This window comes from Cryptotermes secundus, unplaced genomic scaffold (genome assembly GCF_002891405.2).
Source record: "Cryptotermes secundus unplaced genomic scaffold, Csec_1.0 scaffold99, whole genome shotgun sequence".
Classification (NCBI taxonomy): domain Eukaryota; kingdom Metazoa; phylum Arthropoda; class Insecta; order Blattodea; family Kalotermitidae; genus Cryptotermes; species Cryptotermes secundus.
The window spans coordinates 1,640,495-1,664,150 of record NW_019725842.1 but is presented as its reverse complement, the minus strand read 5'-3'; the positions used below and the strand labels follow the sequence as shown (position 1 = coordinate 1,664,150).

At 37.9% G+C, this 23,656-nt stretch overlaps 1 protein-coding gene across 2 annotated transcripts in view; it reads right to left on the bottom strand.

The window, feature by feature from the left end:
• LOC111863639 (zwei Ig domain protein zig-8) overlaps positions 1-23,656 on the bottom strand; it is a 283,000-nt gene that overhangs the window by 115,377 nt on the left and 143,967 nt on the right. The window contains exon 1 of one of the 2 annotated variants that reach the window (XM_023850136.2): positions 15,986-16,418. The exons of the other annotated variant lie outside the window; for it this stretch is intronic. Within the exon in view, the coding sequence (XP_023705904.1) occupies positions 15,986-16,034 (49 nt within the window). The 5' untranslated portion in view covers positions 16,035-16,418. Of the gene's footprint in view, positions 1-15,985; positions 16,419-23,656 lie in introns of those variants that run through there. 2 annotated transcript variants of the gene reach the window in all.

Sequence of the window (23,656 nt, the reverse complement as noted above, 5' to 3'; positions counted from 1 at the left end):
GATGTTTTGGAGGAAATTTCTCTTTGCTTTCCACCTCCTTCCATTTTGGTTTCTTGCTAGTCATATTCTTAGATCATGAAGATGGAAGCGACATATTCCTCCGATATATTAGTTGTCTTTCAACTGACTACACGATGTTATAATCCGGAAGATAGACTTCTTCAAGTGTAGTCTAGTTGGTATTCTTCCACGCGTTTACTATAAACGTACATATATTTATGTAGAGAAAAGTCGACAATTTCCATAAAGCAGAAAGTTGTGTGATTTTATTATGTTTCAATGTAAAATCGATGTACTAAGCTCTTTAACTTCTGAACAGACATAATCAATGTTTACGTTACGGTCACGGATTTTCCTTTTCCCGTGTTGACCTGACCAGTCCTGGGCCCCACCCAATCTCCTATCCAGTGCCTACCGGGGGCTTCCTCTTAGGGGACATGAAACTGAATACTAGCCTGAAACTAGTGCCGAGGTCAAGGAAACCTGGACCTGTACATGCATTCCATTATACTTCTTCATGATACGGTGCTTAATTAGTTAAGCACAGGAACAATTTTACATTTTTACGGAAATTGTCGGCTCCAGAATGAAGTAGATATGAGATAAAAAGTATCTGGAATTAAATCTTGAAATACATGTAAACTGAAAAGTACTCGTAGCAGTGGATGTAATTTGAAGCTGAAGGCAGAGGGATAATATAGGCCAGTACAGAGTGATGTCAGCGCAATAATAAATTTGATTTTAAAGAATTTTTTCATTAGACTGTGAAGTTGATACAACAGTCTTGGATTACAGACTAGTGCCAAGTTCTTTTGAGAACAAAGAAATGAACCTTCCAATTCAGCGAAAGACCAAGATGTTTGGAACATTTTAAGAACTGTCAGCTTAGCGGTATTTAGAAAATATTTCAAATGCAAAATAAGATGTAAAAACATCAATGATTCGTGAATAAGGAAGGTCTGTACGTTGTAATTATCCAGTGATCTGGCTATGACAGTGAGTGAAACCACTGTTTCAGTCAGGAATGCCCTGTCCCAGACAGGTGAAATCAAGCACCTCCCAATTAGAGAACTGATACATTATCTCTGTAATTACCTGGTCAGTCAGTGCGGTTAAAGCTTCTACAAATGCAATGTGGAAACAGTGTACGTTGGTACTATACAAGCAACTGACACGTGGAGGACTGCACTGAGTATGTAAACACATAGTTTCACTCTCGTGAGAGTCGAAGCCGTCCACTGACATTTTCCCTAGGCGACGTGGCTGCATATCATAAAAGGACGTTCATATTCTCTTGTCATAATTTGCAATGTAAAAAAAAAAATATTGTGGCTTATAGACCCGTTTCTAGGCAACGACGGCGAAACAAACATGATAACAGCCGCTGTTAGGCGGCAGATTCTTAACAAGCAACAGTTAAACTACAACAATAGAGGAACTTTTTGAAATGTGTTTTCTATTAGGTCCGTGCAAATAAATTATATAACGAGGACACTAACGGTGGCCACGCTTATAAAATGTTTAAACTTGGCTGCGGTCAAGCTTACGACCTTTCAAGTGACTAGACTGCTGTTGGGGCAGGAGCTACTGTTTGTAGGCCATGATCCGCTGTACTGAACCTGGATTGAGAGAGGCCTTGAATTTGTTGTATATACACGTACATACATTTAATAATATGTAAAATATAAAATATCCATACTGACAACGGACTTATTACTGCTGACTGTGACTCTGGCCAATGACAGACCGGTAGTCCCGTCAGAGAGAGCACCCCATATCAACAAATCTGAAATTCTCTGACAGTAATAAAAATCTGATTTTAAGCCCCAGATGAGTGCTTTATTCCCAGACAGACTAGCCGACTGACCGTCGGTCGTAACATAACTTTGAATTTGGTGGTCAAGCTTATGACCGTTCAAGTGACTAAGCTACCGTTGTAGATTAAGATACGTAAGATAGGCATAGTATGTTCTGTAAAGCCTGTGCTAAGAGAGGAATTGTGTGTAGTGCAAAGGAAAAAATTTAAATAACATATTATATGTGCGAAATATACATTTGACAAAAGGCCAAGCATTTTCATAAGAGAGAACCCCATTTTCTCGTCAGAGAGAATGTTAAGTAAGGACTATCACCGCAAGAGTTCGATAGAAAAAAATATTCTGTGTTCGTGGGTCTCAATGGATTTGACCTCAAAACGAGCTGATTGGCAGTAAACCGCCAGTCTTAAAGTAACTTTGTCTTTAACTTTTGAATTTGACTTCGAATTACAATTAGTTGAAAGTCAGTGTGAAACGAAGGCTAAGATCCTGGTGTGAAATGGGAATTAGTCCATTGAAACATTGATAGTATTGCAAGGGAGTCTATGACAGAAGGATTAGTCGGTACAGTTAGGACAGAAGCTGAAGGATCTCCACTGTTAAATTCGTTATCAGGAAATGTCTAGTGAAGACAGTGAAGACTTTATGTGTGCTGTAGTTACAGTGATATTTCTGAGTGTGTGATTCCATGAAACTGTTACCGTCACTTGTAGATACGATTCGTGAGTGGTCAATATATCCGATCCAAAGCACCCTCGAGAGTCACTCTAATACGTGACAATATAAAATGAACTATATTTTCGTGCCATTCCCAAGTGGTTTCTATGAAACACATGATATTTAGATTTGTTACTGCAGGCAGATTTATATGCACATTATGAAAATGGTAATAACACTGAAGTGGATCTTAGAATAACAGAAACTGGAAATATTAACTGAGTTAAATCAACCCAGAAATTCATCCAGTGATGTTGCTTCATCGAACTCTGCTGGAAATTAATTAACTGACAAGCCTCAAGGAAAGATGCGAAATTACTTATTTAGTTAAATAATATATTACTATATATTTTTGAGACATGCTTTTGAAAACACTGCTTGGAACAGAATACTTGATTTAATATAAAATATCAGCATAGCGTAATGGTAATAATCCAGGTTTCTTACAGCTACTAATTCAGAAATATTATAAGGATAAACATAATAAATTAACAGATTTAAAAAAATTACTTTATAAATAAAACTATAATCTTTCAGTTTTTATTTTCCACAATTCAGTAGATACAATTTGCACTTAAATTTATCATAATTTTTAAAATAGTACATATTTTTAGATCTATGACTATAGACGGAACTGTGGTTCTGTATGGGTGTGAAACTTGATCTCTGACATTAAGGGAAGAACAAAGACTGAGGGTGTTTGAGAACAGGGTGTTGAGGAGAATATTTGGACTGAAGAGAGATGAAATGACAGGAGGTTGGAGAAAACTGCATATTGAGGAGCTTCAGAATTTATACTCTTCTCCAAGTGTAATTAGATTGACAAAGTCAAGGAAGATTATGTGGGCAGGGCATGTAGCACGAATGGGGAGAAGAGGAATGCATATAGGATATTAGTGGGAAAGCCAGAAGGAAAGAAACCACTGGGAAGACCGAGGCGTAAGGAGGTAGACAATATTAAAAATAATGGATCTTAGGGATATGGGATGGGATGTTATGGATTGGATAGATCTGGTTCAGAATAGGGACCAGTGGAGGGCTCTTATGAACATGGTAATGAACCTTCGAGTTTTATAAATTCCTGGGAAATTATTGAGTGCAGCAGATTTGTCTTCTCCTCAAGAAGGGCTCGGCTCCATAAGTACGTAAGTAAGTAAGTAAGTAAGTAAGGAAGTAACTAATAACTATAGACGGGTTTAAATCGATAGATGGATTTCTTGCACACTTATACAACACGTTATTGCACCTCACAAATATATATTTGACACATTATATCTTCTNGTATTCTTAAAAAGAAACATTGTACAACTTTCAGTTCTTAAATTCACAGTCGAGCCTGGCTGTACAGTACATTTTACATTAGATCCAGGTGTTTAAGTCTCGTGCTGCTCAGACTAGCATTCACTAAAGCAAAATATGTGTTCATAGAAAAGTCCCGCTTTTGGTTCTGATAGTTCCGTGTCTGTGCAAGAATTTACTGCTGTTTATGGAAGTCAAAATTTGATTATCATCTTCACAAGGGCAACACACTGAGCAATATCCTGGACCACTTAAATCCTGGCCACATAATTTTGTTGGGATCTATTCAAACTACCCGCTATAGGCTCTCAAGGCTGTTCATTGTTAATAGCCCTGCATTTCAGTAAATTCACTTTGCCGAAATAGGTTATGTTGCTGACGTTCTGGGAACATGTTCTTTGTATCTTATGGTTAAAATTAAGTACCGATGAGGTCTTTGGATTTTCTTCAACTGACCTAATCCTTCTGGCCGCACTATGGCCCTGGGGTCGACTCAGCCTCTAACAGAAATGAGTACCAGGAACTAATTAAATAATTTTCCTGGGGAATAAAGGGCGGCCGACGCGTAAGGCTAACCAACTTACCGCCATCTTTGAGCCAATTGTCTAGATAATGTGGGACCCTCAACGTCTCACAACCCTATGGGCCTTCACGGCCTGTTACAGGGACTGCTTTACTTTACTTTTTTTTTTTTACTTTCATAGTGTTAAAGCTACACAGGTTTGTGGCCTATCAGAAGCCGGAAAAGGGAAGGTGACTAACATTTTCACCAGAAAATTTGGCAAAATAACCAATCTCCATAAGGCCCAAATGACGAAGAATAGTATAAATATATATCACAATATTAAAAATAAATTTTAGTTTAGTTTTCATTGCAGCTATAAAACTTGATACAGACGAAAAATAAATATATTAAAGAATTAATGCAATACTTTTGTCACATCTCTGTTTGTCTAGACGCCACTTCATAAAGTGTGATTATGCCTTAAACTTAGCTCTAAAATGATAAAAGGGCATCTATATTATAATTACACGATGCTTATTATGTATTTTAAGCTCTTAGTATTTATGTTTAAACTGTTTTCGACATTGAAAGTTCACAAAAAATATTATCTGTTGACTTACCAACAGTTTCGAATCAAATATTCTGAATATTGATACAATATTGTCACAGATATCTATAAATATATGCTGGGCAGTTACAAATGAGAATCAGACTAAATGAAATTGCTTTGAATCCTGACAATCGGATATTACACAGAGAAGAAATTATTGGTAGGTATAACCTAGTTAGTACTTGAGATTAATAAATTCCGCGAGAGTAAATCGGGTTGAAAGAATGTGTTAGATGGGGAAGAGAGGAAATCGAATTAGAATTTCTGTCTTGAGAATTTAAATTACACAAATGCTACATATTTCCTTGTGATTTTGCCATATTTCGACGGACAAAGTAACAAACTGGCAGTTCTGTAGCGTACAGCGTTCTTGAGCGTTTGGAACTAACTCAACACGAATGGGAAATTCCGAGGCGTCGTGAAATCTGAAGTTCCAAAATCTATTAAAATCAGATTTTTATGTAACTAAACCTGACTCATTTCAATCTACTCTCCTCCTATTTCTCCAACGTATATTTTAAATTTATACTTCCTTCTGCGCCTAGGTTTCCGAAGCCGCTTCTCTTCTCACACCCTTTCACCAAATTTTTCTCTGCAGTTCTCAGTTTTCTTGGTATTCAACACTTCACTCATACCATTTCATACTTATCATTTGACCCTAATAATATTCGTTGTACAATACAAATTATACGTTTTCTACGGCCTCATCTTAATCAGTATTATTGAGTCCATATTAGTCCTTCTGCATTATATTCTGATTCTTCAGAATGGAAGAGAAATATTCGCATATTTTGAAACAAAAGTGAAATTAATATTACTGGAATTCTGTATTTTGTTTGGTCTCTTATTACTCAGATTTGGATAAGCCTTTTTCAACCATCACAACTCTCTACATGAAGTTGGGAACAACATATGCAGATCCAGAAATGTTGTCTTCCATTTTAGACATTTTTAAATTATGAAGGATGAAAAAATATCAAAACCTAATAATAATAGGCGCAAAACACCAACATCATAACATTTTTGAAATTATTACTGTGTATTTTAATATATATGTTTCACATTAAACGTTCACTTATATAGAGACGCAGTAACGTATAACTTATGTTCAGAACAGTTGGTAACATGAAAGGTATTATGGCAAAAATAAACGCCGAAATTCGGCGTCGTTAAAAAGTATGGATAAGAATAGCAGAAATGACGAAAAAGACGAACTTTAGGTAAGGATTCATGCATTATAAGAAAAAAAAAACCCTTGTCGAATTAAAGTCTTGTCAGCTACATCAACCAACCTGGGGTGGTTCCCTTGCTACATAGTTCATTCAGCTTGAAGGACCTGGACTTTCCAGTAGTTCATCTTCACGAACAAGAACTCTAGTCCAACTTCACGAACAAGAACTCTAGTCCATCTTCACGAATCAGAACTCTATCTCTTCAGGAGCCTCACCCATAAGCTACTTTTGCACGACATCTCTTCCTCTGCTTAGTTTCATAGCCTATATCACCCCCCACCCCGCAGCATCCTGTGCGTCGAAAAGCGTTTTTTACTTTCAGTGTTAGGCCTGCGATTACGTTTAGTAGAGTAACCTTAATGTCTTCATATGAATACGGCAGAGAAACTGCCGTAGTTTTATGCAGTATATAACAGATGTATATTACATTACTTGAGAGGATATATAATATTATGAAGTACATCAAGGCTTAATATATTCTAGCACAAAGAGAAAATATTGCTGTAGTGAAAAATGAAGGTTATCCCGAAGGAACTGATATCTCTCCATAAAGAATAGAATGAATTCGGTGATTCTAATGTTGTGGCTTTGCCGGTCAGGGTAGCCGAGCCTTCTAAGGGCTGCCGCATACCAAATGCGTCAAGACAAGCATCAAGACATGAGACATTAGACTCAGTCTTGCTTCATTCGTGATTCGTCAGCTTGAAGCTGACATCAGCATCATGACTCAGACCGGTGTGCTACCGTTTTCATAATCTCATTTTTTCAACTGTGCTCCTTTCTTTGCGTCATGTCGCAGCCATCGTGTTACATGTCTTGACGCATGCTGGTGTGTGGCCTACCTAGGGCATGCATTGTCTTCGCTCGCTCGGAAGCCGGGATCATTGGTTCGAATCCCAATCAGGGCATGGATGTTTGATATTTGTGTATGTGTTTTTTCTGTGTTTGTGTACAGGTAGAGACCTTACAATGAGCTGATCATCCACCCAATGAGTCCTACCGAACGTCTAAGATCTAGTATGCCGAAGCGAAACAGAGATTTCCATGGAGGTAAGCCAATACAAAAATTGGGGCTGTAGCGGCAAAGGAAAAAAAATTCTGTGGCTTTAGTGCAGTAAGAGGGTTGGTTACGTTCATTAGTGTCTTTAAAAATTGACTTCATGGTATAATTGAGGCATGAGTTTAACACGAAAGAAACATTAACAAAAATACAAAGCAAAATAAAAAAGGCAGAATCCATAAAGTCGCACACCTCAGTGCGAATCTCAGCACCTCTTGGCTCAATCCGTTATGACACTGGACCCGCCCAGTAGCCACGTCATTCGTAAAGATCGGTTTTACTCTCACGCCCATTCAAAATGTTTAAAAAGTGGAACAAAAACCCATTTATTTTAAACTGATACATGAATAATATAGGGCGTGTCTACTTTTGTTATCCCCGAACGCTTTTGAATAAAAAATTGCAAATGAATGGTCATGGCTGTTAAAGTATACAGTTTATGGTCACACTCGATTGCTCGAATGATTGATTTCCCTCGTAGACTGGTTCTACTGTGCCCTTATCAAAATCATTAAACACAATCACAACTACAGCACTTTAGGGAAATGCAGTGATACGTTTTAAATAGAAGCACCTAGTTCAGGGCTGGTTATTCTATGCGATTATATAGAGGTTTATATGGTTCCCTAATTTATTCATATTAATATAAAAAACTAGACTAAAATAAAAGAAGTTCATCGAAATGAGTAACTTACTACCCACTAGCATCTTCACAAAACATGTAACTCTCATTTCTATATCCCTTTTTTCATGTCTATACTTTCCTTTCTCTTTCAGTTATTTTTTCTTCTTCTCTCATTTCTTTTTTTTTAGTGTCATCCCTTAAATTTCTCCTTTCTTCTTCATATTTACATTTTCCTTCTTATATTCTTTTTCCTCGTTTCTTATGTTATTAGAGAATAAATTAGAATTAGAATATTTAAGAAAATTTTGAGCACAAATCATTCCCTATTCTCTTATTAGTATTTCTCGGGCTTTCGTTATGCATCACATGACATTTTACTGCAGCAGGCATAAAATGCAAATTATTAACAAATCAACTTAAAAGGTAAAGGTGAAGTTGTCCATGCGCTTAACTAATTAAGCACGACACCATGAAGGAGTATGGGGGAGTGGGTGTATAGATCCACATTTTCTTTACCTCGGCACTAGTTTGAGGTGAGCGGTCAGCTTTACGCCCCGGCCACTTTAACCCTCGGGGAAAGAGTCCCGATACTCATTGGATAGGAGATTGGGTGGAACCCAGAGCCGGTCTGGTTGACGTGGAGAAGAGAAAATTCTTGAACCTCCCTGGACTCGAACTCCGACCTCTTGGCCGTCCAGTCAGTAGCTAGTCGTTATACCTACTACGCTATCGCAGCTCACGATAAATCAACTTGCCGTAACAACAAAAGACAAAGGAAAAATTCCTTACACAAGAAGAATACGAACATAAAGAACATAACTACATACAAGATAATTTCACAATATTCAGTAACAATCCAAAGCAACACTATCAAAAATAAAATAAAATGAACACTAAAACAAAGTAACATCATACAAAAAGAACCATATGGAAATACACAAATATGAACCCAACACCCAAAGCCACCATGCCACACTAAAATTACGCAGACCAATTATACCCATCATGCTAATAATTAAGTGGAGGAACGAACCAGCTAATGAATTAGAGAAACATTTAATAAAAACTATGTAATTACCTACACCTGCATGTACACACATAAATACAAATCTCCATAAATCTAATTATAGATTTAAATACCATAAACTTTAATAATGACAGGAGAATAAGCTCATTTGACGTAGAAATCATATACAATATACCAAGAACAGAAGCTTCAGATGTATTAACCAAGTTAATAAAAATCAACTCAGGTATTAACGAAAATAGCAAAGAGGAAATAATATACAAACCAGAAATGGGAGCTCCAACATCAGTAATATTAGATAAAGTATGCATCCATAAAATAAAACACATATAAATATACCCAATATTAATAAATACTAATAAATATAATAAATATTTTCAATATGTAGATGACTTTCGTTTAATCTGTTACCAAAGGTAAACAAACATAGACGAAATATCAGAAGAATGTAACAAAAACAACCAACTATAAAATTCACTATAGAAAAGGAACTACACAACTCCATCAACTTTATCGAACTCTTGGAACAGAGCGAATTTACGGTACACAGAAAACGCACGCAAATTGAGATTATAATACCCAACGACTTCTACCATCCACACGAGCATAAAATGCTCATATTGAGTATCAATTAATTATTAAACAGATTAAATACGTAACCAATTTCCAAAAAATGAAAAGAAAATAAACTAAACATAAAACACACCACATAATAAAAATTTAATACAAATAAAATTATAAAATATCCGACCACACAAAAAATACTGACATCGACGCACAAAAAAATCGTCAAATTTCATATACGAGTATAGCGGGAAGGAAACAAGAACAATAAAATTTATTCAAGGACACCAAAAGAAATAATATTCAGAAAGAAAACCACAATACAAAAGAATACTGAAACAACAACCACAAATGAACAAATACGACAGCGGCATCTACCAACTGAAATGCTTAGACTGCCCCTCAAATACATGGGCAAACAGGCAGAACATTCCGCACGAGATACAAAGAACATACACAAGCAATTAGAAATAATAACAGCAAGTTACAATATACAAACCACGTTTTAAATACAGGACATAAATACGGAATCATAACAGATACTATGGACATTATTAGAGCTTTTAGTCCGCAAGCGAACTATACCGACCGAACGCCAGCGCTTGTCGGCGAAGTTAGTGCCAACTTTTGCGGATAGAGGGTGTCGCGTGGCCTGCGCAACGATTCCTACGGCCGTTAATCTCTGTTTTCTAGAAAGGAACCGCTATTTCCTTGAAATAGCTCCTCAATTATACTCACGAGGCTGAGTGGACTCCGTTCCAGACCCACTACTGCTCAGAAAATCTGGTAGCGCCGGGAATCGAACCCGGATCACTTGATCTGTAGCCAAGAACTCTGACCACTAGACCACAGATTAAACACATTGGAGAAATATCTCATATAAAATATAAGCAAAGATAACTTGCAAATGAATGGCAAACATTGACACACATATCTAATTTTCAGACCACTACAGAAGACGAACACCAGCCAGCAGCATACAACACGCCCTGCACACAGACAACTTCACAGAAACACTCAGCAAAATTAACGAGATCACCGTCTCTAACTATACGTGAATTTGGTGTTGATGAAATATCAGTGCTCTTTCCAAATGTATGGAACTAGATAGGGGACATGCGGTAGCATAGTTGGTTGAGGCACTAGGCTACAAGGCGGAAGGTCGCGGGTTCGAGTCCCGATGAAGTGCTCATTTCAACTGACCTAACCTTCCGGGCGCACTATGGTCCTGGGGTCGACTCAGTCTCTAACAGAAATGAATACCATGAACCTACNGCTACTGCCGGGGGGGGGGGGGGGTAAAGTACGCCGGGGTGTAAGGCTGACAAACTCACTGCCATCTGTGAGCCGATTGTCTAGAGAAAACTTGGGAGTCTCGACCTCTCAGAACCCTCTATGTGCCCTAGCAGCCTATTTCAGGGATAGTTTTACCTTATTATGAAATTAGATATAATTAGCCGATGCACTTACTTGAATGTCTAATATCATAAAGCGTCGAAGAAAACGCTGAAGATTATAAGTAAGGTCGTCACAGGGACCCATGAGGAAGGGGAAAGTATATTAAACCCGTTTCGGCCAATAGGAACAGTGAACATAAAATACGATTTACAATATTGTATTTCGTCGAACTAGAGTTGCGAGAAAAAGACAGTCCTCTTTTCAGGCCACTGAGGAAGGTTAGTGGGAAGTGATGAATCCATTCCTTTGTTAAGTTCTGGTCCAGTGGTGTCGTCTCAGAATGAAGTAAAGATGTTGTTCTTGAAGAGAACCATCTTCATCTTCTTCATTGTCTTCAGAAAGTGGATTAGATGCTTCTATGAACTCCTCAGGGAGAACCCGCTCTCCACGTCGTGTTGGTAGGATGAGACTCCATCTCTGTCGCCTACCTTACGTTCTGATAACGGTACATACAGTATTCCAGAATGCTGTATTATTGAGCAGGTGATGCTGACCCAGTGAGCTGCAGTTTCCTCTCACGGTTAACTTCCGGTGGACATAGTAGAATCTCACGACAGCTTTCATTAGCACTGGTGACAATCGAGCGATCGATGTGTGGAACCACAGCGGTTCTTTCTGGCCCAGATCATCCCTGACAGGACGAAAGAATGGAGCGACCTTTCCTGAAAGAACACCCTTCTTGAAGTTACGCTTCGATAAAGCCCTCTTGATTAAAATCTATCCCTGTAACAGGCCGTGAAGAACCATAAAGCCTCTAGATGTCGAAGCTCCATTGTTTTCTAGACAATCGGCTCACAGATGGCGATAAGGTTGGCAGCCTTATGTTTTAACCCCCTTTACCGCTCTACTCCCATGAAGATTCCTGGTACTCATTTCTGTCAGAGGCTGAGTCGACCCCAGGGCCATAGTATGGCTAGAAGAATTAAGTCAATTAAAAAATCGAATGCCTTCATTGGAATCGAACATGCGATCTTCCGCCTTGTAGCATACTTCCCTCTTGATTAGTCCGAAGAATTTCTGAAGAAAGAGCAGCAAGGTCATATACTGTTGCGTACTTTTTGCGACACTAATTCGGCTTTTTAATTTTAACTACATAATTTCCAAAGGAATATTGTTATAATTAGGAATGTCGAGGAAGTTGATTTTGGAAAATTTTGTTATCCTATTTTGGAACTCACGTGGAGAAACTGGAAAAAAAAACGACGAATAGCCCTAGACAAATTTGTTGACAGGGACCTAGATTAGAATTATGGGCTCTTTGAACATGAAGAAGGAATTATTATAGCTAGATCGATATACTTGCCTCCAGATTGCAGTCACAGACTCATCAAGCTCTAAACGATGTAATGACACTTCCATCGATGAAATGAATTCCATATTTCTACGTAGGGGAAAAAAATTTGCCTCCATTATGCCTGTTTGCATTATTCAATACAGCCGGCCTTCAAATTGGGAACAGAACTCAATTACTAAAGTCGAGTACTGACCCCAGAATATTCACTTAATAATTGACAAAGAGGGCTGTAATCTGCTGATAATTTATAGCAGAAAATATATGAAAGTTTATTAATAATCATAACCGTGTGTCATATTACAATAACAAATAAGACTTTTGTATTCCTAGTTCCGTCTCGACCACGCACACTCGCTTGAACTGATGAACTGTTAAAGAATTAACAAGCAGTCTACGTCTCTACAGCATGGATTTCTAGTCTCACAGATCTATTATACATATTATTGTTACTTTACTAATTTTTAGAAGAGAATTTTATAATTTGTTAGGATGTGGCCTTGAAAGTTTAAGTCAAAATTTCACATTGCCACATTGACTGTAGTTTTCAGCTTAAGGGTAGCATTTCTCGTAAAATATATGCATACATTACAACATTTCACTTGCCAAGCTCCAACGGTTCATTAGTTGGAAGGTTAAAGAAAGTATTCACACGGACGCCACGTTAATATTTTAACATTCACAAAAGAATATCTTTATTAAAGTTGCATATTGCTTTTGAACTTGAATAACGTTACATCTTTTGAGGCCCTCAATTCCTTTGCACCAATGTCGCCCATACTTCACCCGTTTGTTCGTCTGCAATCTTTTTGTTACTGGTTAAGACATTTGAGTGACCTGAAACGGATCAATATTTACGCAAACTTTCATGAGAATTGGTGATCTGGTTCAGAAGTTGAAATGGAGGTATATAGACAGGCACAAACACAAATGCACGCACGCAACACATACACAGCATGATGATCTCATACGCCTAATTTTATTCGTTAAAAATGGAAACAAATTAATCACTGTAACCATCTTTTAGTTTTATACTTAATGGTTTTGTCCTCATGTTAATTAATCATTTAGTAAAAGTGTAATCCGTCGCAGGAAGCAGTAAGTAATTTGCTTTCCAAGGAGCATATAAATTTCATCTGGCATCCAATGTATGGGCCGGTCATTGTAGCCGCGCAGTCTAAGACATGACTGTTTTCGCTCGCTCGAACGCTGGGATCGTGGGTTCGAATCCCACTAAATTCATGGATGTTTGTGTGCATTTATCCAGTGTGTAGGTAGCGCGGCCTTGAGATGGGCTGATCGCTCGACCAAGGAGTCCTACCGTCTGTGTAGAAAACATTACGAAACTGAAGAAAAGGCCAGGGCCCAGCAAAGAGTCTTAGAGCAATTGATGAATGTAAGTGAATGAATCCGATATACGAAGAAGTATCTTGGGCTTGGTTTTATGTTTTCGCAGACGTGGCTATGAAGATTGTGGTCTTCTGGACTGTAATGTTGTGTATATTGAAAGAAGTCTGATCTATATGGCCTTACATCCCAGAAGGTCTACTCCTCGTAGTCATCAAGGATGCTGACTGAATAAGCAAAGGAGATACACACAGGCGAACAAAGTGGTCAAGGTTAGGATAATTACGATGTGGGTTAAGAAATTTGATTTGTAATGAATAGGAAGTACATGTGTCATTAACATAATAGATGTCAGCGATATCTGAAGGTGAATCTTGTAACTTTGTTCCTTGGTGATTTGACGATGATTTATAAGGTGGTTAGGTTACACGCCAATGAAGAAGGGGAATGTCATATGATCTGAGGTTCTCTCAGCAGTGGCTCTGCAGAGTACCTTCCGCTCTCGTTCTGCTTGCCACCTGTTTTCACTCTAGTTTTTCTACTTAGCTCATTTTTCTACACTGAAGATGGATGCTTTATGTTCCTTCACAACATCAGTTGTCTTTCACCGTACCACACGGTGTTATATCCCAGAAGAGAGTATTCTTAACTGTAGAATATTTTACTTTGTGTTGTAGAAATGAAGACCCGGAAATAGTGTGGAATAAAGAAATAACGGAATAAACAAATTTACTTTGAAAATTTAATCGAGGCTTTCAAATGCAGCCTTGCATTATCGTGTTTAACGCTCTTGTACTGCAATGACTGTAGACTTGTGATTATATTTAAGTTTAAACGCTCATTAAACATTTCAGAATGAAGTGGCATGGTAGATTCATAGCAGAAATATATAATTAATGTAGTAGTGATGGTAAACACATTTCCTGAGATACGGGTCGGGTTTCTAAAATTAGTTCATTCACTTTGAAATGCTCAGATTCCTACCATCAAAGATGGACGAAATGCAATTGCTCTGTACACTACAGACATGTTTGAGAGGGGTGGAGAACTCAAGAGAAGTGGTGTGAGATTGGTATTATGTGCTAATTGCATTCAGAATATGTCGCACACAGAAACCGAGCTGCCCTAATAATTACAGCCCCCTAATTCAGTTATACTGCATACAGAAAATATGTGAAGGATCTTCTAGTTGTATCGGCGTAGAAGCCTTGTAGTTCAGAAGGAAATTATTCCCCATCTTCAACATCGAATTTCAAGTCAAACAATGTAGCAGGATCAGCATTTGGAAAAATAAAGAGCTTCCCTCGCAACCCAGAAGAACATACACATCTTAGTCAAGACCACTGGGTCCCTGAAATATAGCAAAATTTTTATTTGTGTTTTATAAGGGATTACCCTAGGCAGAAAATGCTAGACCCTTAGAAATTATTAGCATTGTTAATTTGTACTTTCATGGATATGAAGACCCCAGAAAATTTTTCTTTTTTCTTTGTTTTACGTACAGGACAATATTACAGTCTCCAGTGTAATGCAGCTATAATGTCTTGTTAGTTACGGAACTGTTGCTGGTCAAGACAAGAAGGTAACCCTTGTTCAGCTTGTTAACAATTTCGCAGACTTTCACAGACCATGAAATTTCTTATTATGTCCCCTAGAGATCGTCATTGGTCCCTCACTTGAGCCAAGTGAACCCATGTCACATCCTCCTGTCATGCTAATTTGCTTAAACCCCATTTAAATGTTATTTTTCCATCTAAACTTAGAGCCTGGAAGTAGTTCATCACCAAAATTCTGTTTCGATTTTTCTTTTCTTCCATAAGTTGTGCATGTTTCGGCCATTTAATCCTCCTTGATATACTCATCGTAACAAAATTTTTATCGTGAAACTTCTTAAAATTAAGTATTTTTTCCCCCCAGCCTTATCTTGCTTTCGCTCTCTTAGGTCCAAGCGTTCTCTTTAGGATACTGATCTGAGACTCCATTAGTTTGTGCTATGCTCTTAACGTGAGAGAGACAGTTTCACGTCCATACTACGGAAGGAACCGGGAAAAACTGTGGTTTCGTATGTTAGAATCTTTGCATTAGTAAATGGAATGACAAAGATTCTAAACCTAATGATATAAAGCTTTTTCAGTACCACATGTGTTTCATATAACACACTGCACATACGAGTATTATGTGGTGNGAGGTGCCGGGTAAATGAAACACACATATACAAAATTACATTGAGGATATATTACTTCACTCTCTTTCTCTGTCTAAAGGCTAACTAATACATGGAAATAAATCTGACTACAACTTACAGTACATGATATTCATTCTTTGGCCTATCGCCTCCTCCTTAATGGAGTCCTACTCATTCAGTCCTTCAGTTCACAGTTCTGATTGTTCTAGTTTCTCACTGGCGTGTTCCGACAAGAGGCAAGTACTCACATGAACAGCATAGTAGATACAGAGTGGCGACGCTGGATGGTCCCTTCATGGTCGGCACTGTCACAGAGTTCGGTAGCAACAACTACGCCCAAAGCCCTCTAGCTTAGCCCCCTCTGCACTCGCGTCTGGGGCTTTTATAAGTCTCTATGCGACGCTCGAGTACTATCCACGCGTGGAAACGCCCTAGAATATTCTTTTCCCATTGGCGTTCGTCTCTTGCCGTTTCAACACTTGCCCATATATGGTCACTGGTGTACGTGCGTAAATCTCTAACCGATGCATCATAAAATGGCTGACTACCGGATACCGCACACTCGTGAGTCTGATCTCATTCAACTTCCGGTTCATCATCCTGTGACTGTTCTTTCCCTTTCTATTACAAATGAACTAAAATTAATGATAATACAAAATATATCTGGCATCTAGTGCCGGGGCACAACCACTTTGCCTTAGTAAATGGAATGACAAAGATTCTAAACCTAATGATATAAAGCTTTTTCAGTACCACATGTGTTTCATATAACACACTGTACATACGAGTATTATGTGGTGGTAATATTATAGTGGATCATAACAATACAGGTTGTAATGGTGAACTCGACTCACGTGGGCCAGTATAGGTGTCAGAGTCTGTCTCCTGTGAAATGATAATGAGAATTGGGCTTCTGTGTAGTTCGGGGATTCTTGGAGCAGCTCAGTGTCTAAAAGCTCGGAGCTACTTTTATGATCTATGGTAAAGTAATTCCTTTCCCAAATATGAATGCCGAAAGTAGAACTGCGGAGCTGGCATGAAAGCAGTGACGAGTCCATGGGTCGCGGGCCTCACATTCAGTATATTATCGTTAAATATTGTCAGCGCGGTTGTGACCACTAACTGCAAGCACTGACAAGGGCCTAACTTCGTTTGTTTGTTACTGGAATGAACTAATACAAAATATAAATACAGTGTTTTTTGTTGGGGGAACGCGGGTGTCAAGCTTTCACTGAGCGTTATGATGATTACTTCTCATTCTGGTCACAACTGCTTTACCGCATGTCTCTTTAGAATAATGTGATCACAGGGCATTTTGTTAGAATGTCGTGATTCCTCTTGCTCCTAGTTGAGGAGGTCCGAGGAAGGACTTTCTGTCCTGGGACTGGCTTGTCTAAATAAAACTTTCCTACGCCTTTTTTGTGCACTTCGGTGCGTTTCTTAAAAAGTATATTCCTCTACTTAATTTGTAATTTATAATACTGATTCAGTGATAAGTAATCTGTGCGCGAGAGAAAGCCTCATTTATAAAATGGAAAAGATGAAAATGTTGAAATCCTATTCAAATGGGATTCACAATTACAAATACATTAGTAAACTTACGAAGCCTTCCTTAATTAGCAGATGCATATTCAGCAGGCATGTGGACTGTTTGCCTTTATAAATGCCGGACGTTGGTCATCGAGTTAAAAAGAGCTTTTTATTGGATAAAATCTTGATTTGATTTAATTTAATTCAGTTTAAATTCTCACAGTTTACATCTTTAACTCTATTTTGAATATTGTTATTTTCATGTCCTTATACTTCCCCAGTTGTCTTTTCGTGAGATTTACAAACAACATTTTCTATTGCAAATTTAGTGCTCTAAGCAAATGCGCAAAAACTTTGGGAGAAATATTATAGTGACGATACGTAGCTGTTCTTAGAGATATGAAATGTGAAGGTGCTAACTTGAGAGACTTACTCAGACTAGTGCCCAATATTCGAGCCTTTTGAATACTATCATAAACCGTCTGTTTCCACGCAAACTAGCTTTCTTTTTGTCGAATTGAAGGACGATGACAGCACGGGAATTTGGGGTGGTATTTGCAACCCGCTTGGTTTGCGTTTAGGAGGTTTTAATTTCCAATCTCGTCCCAGAGAGACACAATGATTTGAAGATGTTTCATGGTTTCCTCAAATTCTCGTTGCAAATCACGTGACATCTCAAATTACCCTTCCTCCAAAGCAAGTCACTGGCACCCTAACATTCCGCACTAAGAATATGAGTCACTCAGAGCATCCTTAAACTTACCGCAAAAAAAAGGAGAAATAATTCTCAGAAATACAACACACCATGGAATCTGCGAGTCAGATTGAATGGAATTTAGGTAGGTAATTAGTTAATTGGCATGTACTCTCTTCGCTCGCTTGGAAACCGGGATCGTGGGTTCGAATCCCACTCAGGGCATGGCTATTTAGTTTGTGTGTGCGCTTTTTTCTGTGTTTGTGTACAGGTAGAGGCCTTGCGACGAGCTGATCACCCGCCTAAGTAGTCCTATCGAATGTGTAAGATCTAGAAAAACCGAAGTGAACGGAGAAGTTAATGGAGGTAGGCATAGGCCCACTGGAGCTGTAGTGCCAAGGTGAAAAAAAAAGTTAATTAGTTAGTCTTTCCCCTTAATTGTCAATCAGTCATTAACATGAAGTCTAAACATATGAAAATCTTAAGCCAGTTTCCCTTGTACCAAGAAAATTCTTAGTATATTTCTAGGACTTTTCACACCGAAGAGTTCCCCCTCACTGAAAATAGATAAACCAATCAGTATTTTCCCCCAGCATCTGTATCCAAACTCCTCAACTTGCTTCGGATACTGCATAGCGACAAATGATCTCGCATCACTTAATCGTGGACTTAGGGGCTATGAAATACACTCTTGATGACGGTAGAAGACAGGTTCCTGAAAAGAGTACGGGAGCCATAGAACCTGGTTTTGCCATAATGAATCCAGTCACTCGCTTGAGCAGGTGGTGGGCAAACACTGTAAGATTCAGCAGGCTCCTCTCCCCGAAGGCTACGCTTGGCTGTTATGAAACCTAAGAAATATCACAATCTAGTTGTAGGCCTGACCTTAGCGCTTCTGTAGATGGTAGCAAGGTTGGGTCTCGTTAAGCATCTGAGTGGCCTCAAGAGGTCAGTATCTTGCCGATGCTGCTTTGTACAAGCAGAGAGGCATCATGAAGGTTGCGAAGTGAATCTTCCTGATCCAGTAACAATGCTTACGACAGTCACTTCGCATTCGTGTGAGATTTGAGATTCTCGTGGTTGCTGATATTAAGATTACGGTCGTCTTGAGTGTGACGATGTGTAACTCAAAGAGTCAGCAAGAGGTACTAACTTTTCGGAGGAACCTATCTACGGAACTACGTGGTGCATAAAATTGGCAATGCCTTATCACCACAATCTTTGATTACAATAAAGACTGGCTGGAAAACAAGTTCTCGAAAACTGCTATAGTGACCCAAGATTTAGAACTGGATTTCCAAATCACCGAAATATGACAAAATAGCACTTAAACGCCCTGGAGTTTTTGGTATAAGAGATAAACATTTTTCCAATATGAAAACTTCAGCTTAGTCAGCATCCAGAAATAGGTCTGTTTCTCATTAGCTCATACGAACTTTTCATAGAAATCTCCTTCTTCGGCTATAAGGGTTTCTCTGTCGTCCACTCCAAAATCTGCCGAGAAATATATCCAACCTCACCTGTGATTCTGGCCATGTTAGTGATATTATCTCGTTAATACAATATTGGATTTATATCTACAATATCAAGTTACTTATTTGAGAACTCTTCTTCGTGAAAGACGAACAGTATGAGGGCGTGGGCGCTTTCAGTTTTTCTTCCCAAATCACATAAAAATTAAAAGGCCTATTTATTTTTTAAACAAATGTGGACAACTTCGACCACAAACATGACAAGTTTCGAAAGAGCAAAGCACAATATAATGAATTTCAGTTATGAACTAGTTATTATTATAAATAATGTTCGTTTAATATTTCTCTGTTCCGTGCTATTTCAAGCTTCACACTGAAGTATACGGAAGAAAACTGACTGTTTTACACATGGAGTTTAATTATAGCAGTCCAGCAGATGTATGTTCTGAAGGGTGATGAGCTCTTGTTATTGGTGGTGGTCAAAATACCCCGTGCGATAATTAGGACCATCAAACGATATAGGTTATTGTAAGATTTGAGGTGTCCACGGCGGTGACTATGAAGAAAGCAGTCTTATGGGATGTGACATCGAAACGTCGGTTAACACCAGATCTACATGGTGCCACATTCCAGAAGATTGCTTTCTTAATAAACGTTATTGTTCAGTACCCAGAAGTGGCAGGTATTGGTGACTTCAACGTTTGATATTACCTTCTATTGTCCACGTAATTTAATTAACCTCATTTTTTAATACGAAGCACAAATTAGTTTACCAATACCATATTCACAACCATAAAACGTATACAATCACATCAGTATGAGTAGGAACAAGCTGTTATCATTCTGGGAGCAGAGACACACACATCTAAACAGTAAGCTGATGAAGTATATATGTAATTTTCTTGAACCTAATAATAGGATGAGCAAAATAATTGATTAATACGTGAGAGATCCGTGGTGATTTTGCTGGATAAGCTGAAAATATTTTTCCTGTTTCTTCAGATAGATACGCACAGTTTTTTGAAACCAGAACCTGAAGGGAAGATACCTCCTGAAATTTAAGATGTATAAGAAGTACGAAAATATATAACAGGGTGTCTATTGGATTCATCTGGCCCATAACAGGGATCACTGTTTGCTTCTGGTGCAGATGGTATTCGGTATTTTGTTTTTCTCTAAAGGTTCACTTTTCTCTAACCAGTTGGACAACTGTTGTTTTCTCAAGAAAGATCTTCTTCATGTGGTTGCTTAATGTGAAGTACATCACCTTGGTAGCCAAAGAAATATATTGTCACGTGTTTCAATATCTAAGACTTGGGTTTGGATAAGTGAATTAGTTTATTGGATCTTCACTAGTTGTAGCTTCAATAATTTCTTACATCTTCAAGATTACTGTAACTATAGTATGTGCAACGTCATACACTGAGTCTCCTAATTCTTCTTCTGTCAACACTGCTATTCTCTTGGAACTCCGGAACTCAAGTGAAGTCAATTCCCATTCCCGTATTCTCTCATATCCTCTCGGCATGGACCACGCACAGAAAACACAGTTCTATTATTGCGTAGCACAGACCTCATAGAAAACAAGTCATGTGATAATTATCTCTCCAGTCCACTGGCTCACTGACTGTTGCCTAGCAACGAGCTATAAACATTTGTCTTATTGTTGCCTGACATTAAACGAGAATGTGTTTATTGCTCAGTTCGCGCCATAGCTCAAGCGGTTAGTCTCTGGCTTCCCACCGCGGCGGCCCGGGCTCGATCCCGAATCTGGTCAAGTGGGATTTGTGGTTGACAAAGTGGTACTGGAGCGGGTTTTCTCCCATTACTTCGGTTTCCCCTGCCAATCTTCGTCCCACCAAATTCTCCATCATCATAATCACCGACGCAGTTACAATAGGCCAATCAGTGGCCACCGTGCCGAGTGGACACAGCTGGACTCCACCCCCCACTAGCGAATTAAAAGAAAGTGTTTATTACACCATTGCCTAGCTATACACCTTACAGTATTCACTTATACTTCAATGAAATGTTTCGCAACCATCGCTGTACCTGACTTTACCCAGGGAAGAAGTACATAGTTCCCGAAGGTGTATTAATGGGCTGCAAGGAAACGGAGCTTATATGTCCAATTTGCTCGGAACAGAGAGTGTGTGATGTCTATTGGTACTTCATCATTACAACGTTACTAGATTCTACATTCAAGAAATTCCACTTCAGGTGTTCATAAGTCGGAAGGAAATTTAGGTACAGGATTTCTCTTCCGCAAGTTTCCCTTCACAGGGTTTAACGTATCGCGATTTATGGAATCGATGGAATTCAAGAGACCCTTATAAGAGAAATACGTAGGGAAGCTCATTGTTTCGTTTCACAGTTCGCCTCTCAAATATGTATTTCAAATGTTGTACCAATATTTGAAATAACGTCTTGCAGAGAACTCGATGCAGGTGGAAAACATTTCTCTTATAAAATCGAACTACGTTTTATTTCTATTCTTTATTGATAGTTGGGGTGGGACTAAGTCCCTTGTACTGCGGCCACTTCTGGCCTATTGTACCAGCCCCANATAATAATAATAATAAAGCATACGTCATACATAGTGAACATTTATAGTTTACGACAAGAATATTTGTAACATGTATGTACGTATTAATGTACCCAGACTTCAGATGTCTTGGACAAAAAAGGAAGAGATGTGAAAAATAAAAGGAAATACAGATGTTGAAACACATTAAACACTTTCAGTATTCGTGAGTTTTTATTATTTTTAATAACTTTCCTACAAATATATTTATTTTGCACTTAAATGATAGAAAACTTGTATAATAATTCAGTTGAATAAAACCAAGATTGGATAATATTTTATATTTATATTTTTCTTTGTTATTTTTCATGCATCATCCTTATGTAATTTATTTTATTATGTTAAATTTATAGTCTTCTTCCGGCTTTATGTTTCTTGGTGTTTCAATTATTCGGTGTTAATTAACTGAGGTAAAATTGTTTTGGATATAGAATTTGCCATTGTATCATAAAATGTAATAAGACATATTTCGATATAATGTGACATACTTTAGTAAACGTTTCACATAGGTAAAGCATTTTACTTGTTATTAAAATTCTTCAACCAGGGTTTCCGTTTTCAAATACTAGAAACATAGTTTTGTAACTTCATACAAACTATGGGTTATACTAAGTAAATAGAGATCAAATTTAAATACAATTTCAGCTCCTAGTATATCTTACAGTGCCTCATTTTATTGAAATCTACGGAGTAGTTTAGGATATGAAACAGTTGGATGAATTTATGGGTGTATATAACATCTCAATTAAGCTAACGTTTTGTTAAATTAGTGCCAAAGAGGATACGAAACGTAGAGCGATCACAGAGAAAGCATTTCTACAAGAATTTCTGTATATAGATTGTCCGATCTGATGGAGAACAAAGGTATAAAGAATTGGAGATGGAAAGTAAAATCCGATTACAGAAGCAGTCGGAAAGAACATCTTTCCAAAATCGAACAGGAAAGATTACTAGATAAATTATTAAATTTTGAGCCACAGGGTTACAAAGAGATATGGCCCAAATTTAGACATGAGAAAAATTGAATAAATTTTATTGGGACGGCCTCATATCTTGAAAATTGTTGCGGTAACATTTATTTTTATGCGTCTTTGACGAAGTGTAAGATATGAGATTGTTATGAAAACATAGTTTCTGTCTGTCTGGTTGTACCAAGAAATGTGGCAGTCTAAAACTTCAGCAATGAGCATCATTACTATTAAAAATTTGACAATGGAAGTAGGAGATATTAAAGCACAGGACCGAAATCACTTTATATATATATACATATATATATACACACACACACACACAGTACACTCTTCAGTACAGTTTCACAGGCAGTCATAACACATTGGCGACAGGAACACAAGTAACAAAGGTACCATCAGCAAAATAGATATCACTGGAAGGAAACTATCATTATTGCACCCGTAAGAAGAATCCAGCGACACAATACAACAGTTTTTATTATGTTATAAGGCGTTCAAAATCATTTATACACTGAATATTAATGGGTACCCAAATTTCAAATAACAAACTTTTCGAACGTACACCACACGCGGGCTATGTAATACTATAGAACAGCATAACAATTTACGCGAATTCATAATACTACGTATATATATATATATATATATATTCTAACAAATATTTAGTT